The sequence below is a fragment of the Entelurus aequoreus genome, linkage group LG21 (assembly GCF_033978785.1).
Source record: "Entelurus aequoreus isolate RoL-2023_Sb linkage group LG21, RoL_Eaeq_v1.1, whole genome shotgun sequence".
In the NCBI taxonomy this organism is placed as follows: domain Eukaryota; kingdom Metazoa; phylum Chordata; class Actinopteri; order Syngnathiformes; family Syngnathidae; genus Entelurus; species Entelurus aequoreus.
This window is the reverse complement of record NC_084751.1, coordinates 10,529,857-10,534,856: the sequence shown is the minus strand read 5'-3', so window position 1 is coordinate 10,534,856 and position 5,000 is coordinate 10,529,857. Positions and strand designations below refer to the sequence as shown.

The following is a 5,000-nucleotide window of genomic DNA, read 5'->3' as shown; positions in this document are numbered from 1 at the left end:
ATACCGATATCAACCGATACCGATATATACAGTCTTGGAATTAGCACATTATTATGCCTAATTTTGTTGTGATGCCCCGCTGGATGCATTAAACATTGTAACAAGGTTTTCCAAAATAAATCAACTCAAGTTATGGAAAAAAATGCCAACATGGCACTGCCATATTTATTATTGAAGTCACAAAGTGCATTATTTTTTAAACATGCCTCAAAACAGCAGCTTGGAATTTGGGACATGCTCTCCCTGAGAGAGCATGAAGAGGTTGAGGTGGGCGGGTTTGGGGGGGGCGGGGTTGAAGTGGGGAGGTAGGGGGTTAAAGGGGTGTATATTGTAGCATCCCGGAAGAGTTAGTGCTGCAAGGGGTTCTGGGTATTTGTTCTATTGTGTTTATGTTGTGTTACGGTGTGGATGTTCTCCCGAAATGTGTATGTCATTCTTGTTTGGTGTGGGTTCACAGTGTGGCGCATATTTGTAACAGTGTTAAAGTTGTTTATACGGTCACCCTCAGTGTGACCTGTATGGCTGTTGACCAAGTATGCATGCATTCACTTGTGTGTGTGAAAAGCCGTAGATATTATGTGACTTGGCCGGCACGCAAAGGAAGTGCCTTTAAGGTTTACTGGCGCTCTGTATTTCTCCCTACGTCCGTGTACACAGCGGCGTTTTAAAAAGTCATACATTTTACTTTTTGAAACCGATACCGATAATTTGAAACCGATACCGATAATTTCCGATATTACATTTTAAAGCATTTATCGGCCGATAATATCGGCAGTCCGATATTATCGGACATCTCTATTCTTAATAAATGACCGGAGAATAAGCACACATCTGATTGGAATTACACTTTGTGTGGTGTTGGAGTTGTCTGACTTTTTGTGTGGCCTTAAACGCATCACTGGCTAAGTGCCTTATGTGTGTGTGTTGGTGCAGGTGAGGATGACAAAGAGTTGGTATTTAGCCTGGTTTGTACCGTGGAAAATGAGCAGTTTTTGGTGTTGTTATGGCCGACAATAAAGAGTTTTGCTCGAGTAAAGTGATCGATTCCTGTCCTCTTTAAAGCGTCTCGACAGACGATAGAATAATTGAACAGTGTTGACCAGGCCTGGGCAATTATTTTGACTCGGGGGCCACATTTAAAGAAAAAAATGTGTCTGGAGGCCGGTATATCTATTTTTAGGAACAGTAATAGAAAACCTCACAATAATGTCTGATTGAATGCTAAAAACGTTATGACAGACCACCTAAAAAACGTAATGGAATTTTACATTTTTCTATGACCGATAAAACACTGAATATTGACACCATATGAATGTCACACCCCCTTTCGATCGACATATTTTACAATCAAGTTAAACGCAACAAACAGTGAAATATGAACGCGAAGGGTACAAAATAAACCCACCTACAATCTGATATACCTGATATTTGCTGAATTTCCCCAGGAATCAAAAAAATAATTTATATTCTATTCTATATATCACTAAGCTTTAGAACTTTGTTGTGAAAATCTCCTCCGCGTCTGTGGAAACGCTTCCCGCCCACACTGCTTGGTGCCTCGGCTGAGCTGCTGTGACGTAGATTACCATAATAACTAATTAGATGACCATAATAACTAATTAGATTACCATAGTAACTGGTATATCATCCGTAAGCGCAGATTCCGACCATTGAAATACTTAGTATAGTTGAAGACTTCCGGTCATTAGAAAACATGACTGCACATCATAATGGCAGCTACACTTTCCATCTTAAAGATCTAAAAAAATTATTTGGGAATGTCCGGCGGGCCAGATTGAAAAGCTCAACGGGCCGCATGTGGCCCCCGGGCCTTACTTTGCCCAGGTCTGGTGTTGACGAACAATCTGTTGTCGTCACCTGTCACTCACAGTTGCTTTGCAAAATCATACAGAATCATTTATGTGTTTATTTTGTTCAGGCGGCATAGATTTGTTGTGCGAACCTTTGAGTAAACGTTGGTCCCATGTTACCTTTTTCACCGCCTGTCCGGCGGCTTTCCTCGCCACGAGACTCTCAGGGACGCCGACGTGCGCACACATCTTCTGCTCCGCGGCCGACAGCAACGCCATCTGAAACGTTAGCAAGCTTCATGTGACACAACCGTGGCCAAGGTGGCGGCCGAGAAGATGGCGCTGACCTGGGTGTAGAAGATCATCCAGTCAGGCGTGCACTGCAGCGTCATGTCGTAAGGCGTGACCAGGTAGACCAGGTGCAGGTAGCTGCTGAGGAGAAGGCCTTCCAGACCGATGCACAAGTCTTGGTACAGAACTTGGCTGTGGCTCAGGTCCACAGAACCTGAAAGAAACTCACATGAAGCCACAAAAACTTGCCCTGTAAAACCACAATCTGCGTGTGCGCAGATTCAATTTGCACAAGCGACGTGTCTTTCTCTTTCTCCAAAGAGACTAATCTTCACAAAGGACACGTTTCGACAGTAACAGTTCCTTCGGATTGGCTCTGACCAGCAGGCATGTGATTTGGACTTAATGAAAAAGACTGAAAATAAGCCAGGGATCTGTGGGCCGCAGCTCCTGGTTTTTCAGCAATTGAACATGCAAAAATTAGCACCATTTAAAGATGTTTTAGTGTTTGAAGAATTGAAAAATTATCAACAGAATTTACATAAATACATACCCCAGTCATCTAAATGAATCACTATGTGTGTTTCAGTCACTATGTTATTTAGTCACTCCAGTAATTATGTTCACATCCACAGGAACCACATGGGTTAGCCTACTCTATACAGTATTTACAACCTTACTAGTGTTCACTTCACAGCCACAGATAGTTTAATCTAGTTATTGACATTATTTACACATTACTATGTCCGTTTCAGTCACGACACAGGAAGTCCTTCATACCGACAGCCATCAGACTGTATAATGCATATGTTCCTTTTTGACTGTACTTAAATGTATAATAGACTGTATTTATGTTATTCACATGTGAATAATGCTGTATAATAGACTGTATTTATATTATTCACATGTGAATAATGCTGTATAATAGACTGTATTTATGTTATTCACATGTGAATAATGCTGTATAATAGACTGTATTTATATTATTCACATGTGAATAATGCTGTATAATAGACTGTATTTATGTTATTCACATGTGAATAATGCTGTATAATAGACTGTATTTATGTTATTCACATGTGAATAATGCTGTATAATAGACTGTATTTATATTATTCACATGTGAATAATGCTGTATAATAGACTGTATTTATGTTATTCACATGTGAATAATGCTGTATAATAGACTGTATTTATGTTATTCACATGTGAATAATGCTGTATAATAGACTGTATTTATGTTATTCACATGTGAATAATGCTGTATAATAGACTGTATTTATGTTATTCACATGTGAATAATGCTGTATAATAGACTGTATTTATGTTATTCAACATGTGAATAATGCTGTATAATAGACTGTATTTATATTATTCACATGTGAATAATGCTGTATAATAGACTGTATTTATGTTATTCACATGTGAATAATGCTGTATAATAGACTGTATTTATGTTATTCACATGTGAATAATGCTGTATAATAGACTGTATTTATGTTATTCACATGTGAATAATGCTGTATAATAGACTGTATTTATGTTATTCAACATGTGAATAATGCTGTATAATAGACTGTATTTATATTATTCACATGTGAATAATGCTGTATAATAGACTGTATTTATATTATTCACATGTAAAAATACCAAAGTGTTTATTGTCTATTGTGAGCGAACTGTGGTGCTGAATTTCCCCCAGGGATCAATGAAGTACTTTCTATTCTATTCTATGTTATTTAGTGGGTTAGCCCAGTGGTCCTCAACCACCGGGCCGCGGCCCCCTGGTACCGGGCCGCACATGAAATTAAAAAAAATAAAAATAATTGTTTTTAAAATTATTAAATCAACATAAAAAACACTATACATTATATATCAATATAGATCAATACAGTCTGCAGGGATACAGTCCGTAAGCACACATGATTGTATTTCTTTATGAAAAAAAATAAAAAATAAAAAAAATAAAAAATGACATGAGCCTTGCTGGCAAAATTCTAAGCAGCTTGCATGTTCCTTTTTGTTTCTGCTTTAGTGGATTCTCCCTTGGATTTTAAAGCCAATTTCTGTCTCTTCGACTCCCTCTCCACGTCTACCTGCTCCAAAAGAGTACAAATAATGTTTATTCTATTAGCTCACTTCCTTTATCTGAATAGTTTGTGATTTTTTTAGCATTTAATAACAAATATATTGCAGTCATGTTTGTTTCAAAACGATTCAACTATTCAATGTCAAATATAAAGAGTAGAAATAATTAACAAAATGTCAGCTACTGTCTTGTTGTAAAACACCGATGGAAATTAAATGTACCATCATGTGTGTTCTTAAAAGTGTATTCCACCTCTTCCATGTTGAGAGCAGTTTTGATTTGGGCTTTCATGGTAAACAACTCAAATGAATGTGTTGGTCATTGTTTTATCCAGACGCACACATTTGTCCGAATGTGGCCAAGGATACACATTGTGGGTTTCCTGGACGTGGTCTACATCGCTAAAAGGAAAATCCAAGGAAGCGAATCCCTCTGCCATCTTCCACCTACTCAGTGGCCTAGTGGTTAGAGTGCCCTGAGATCGGTAGGTCGTGAGTTCAAATCCCGGCCGAGTCATACCAAAGACTATAAAAATGGGACCCATTACCTCCCTCAGCATCAAGGGTTGGAATTGGGGGTTAAATCACAAAAAATGATTCCCGGGCGCGGCCACTGCTGCTGCTCACTGCTCCCCTCACCTCCCAGGGAGGGATCAAAGTTAATGGGTCAAATGCAGAGAATAATTTCGCTACACCTAGTGTGTGTGTGACAATCATTGGTACTTTAACTTTAACTTAACTATCAATCCATCCATTTTCTACCGCTTGTCCCTTTCGGGGTCGCTAGTTTTTTTTTTAAATATATAAATC

At 38.5% G+C, this 5,000-nt stretch overlaps 1 protein-coding gene across 2 annotated transcripts in view; it reads right to left on the bottom strand.

The window, feature by feature from the left end:
* Window positions 1-5,000, bottom strand: part of helq (helicase, POLQ like) — a 23,249-nt gene that overhangs the window by 5,122 nt on the left and 13,127 nt on the right. For both annotated transcript variants that reach the window (XM_062030892.1, XM_062030891.1), the window contains exons 13-14: window positions 2,159-2,316; window positions 1,992-2,090 (exon numbers count right to left, since the gene is read on the bottom strand). In XM_062030892.1, coding sequence (XP_061886876.1) covers window positions 1,992-2,090; window positions 2,159-2,316 — 257 coding nt within the window. The remainder of the gene's footprint in view (window positions 1-1,991; window positions 2,091-2,158; window positions 2,317-5,000) is intronic.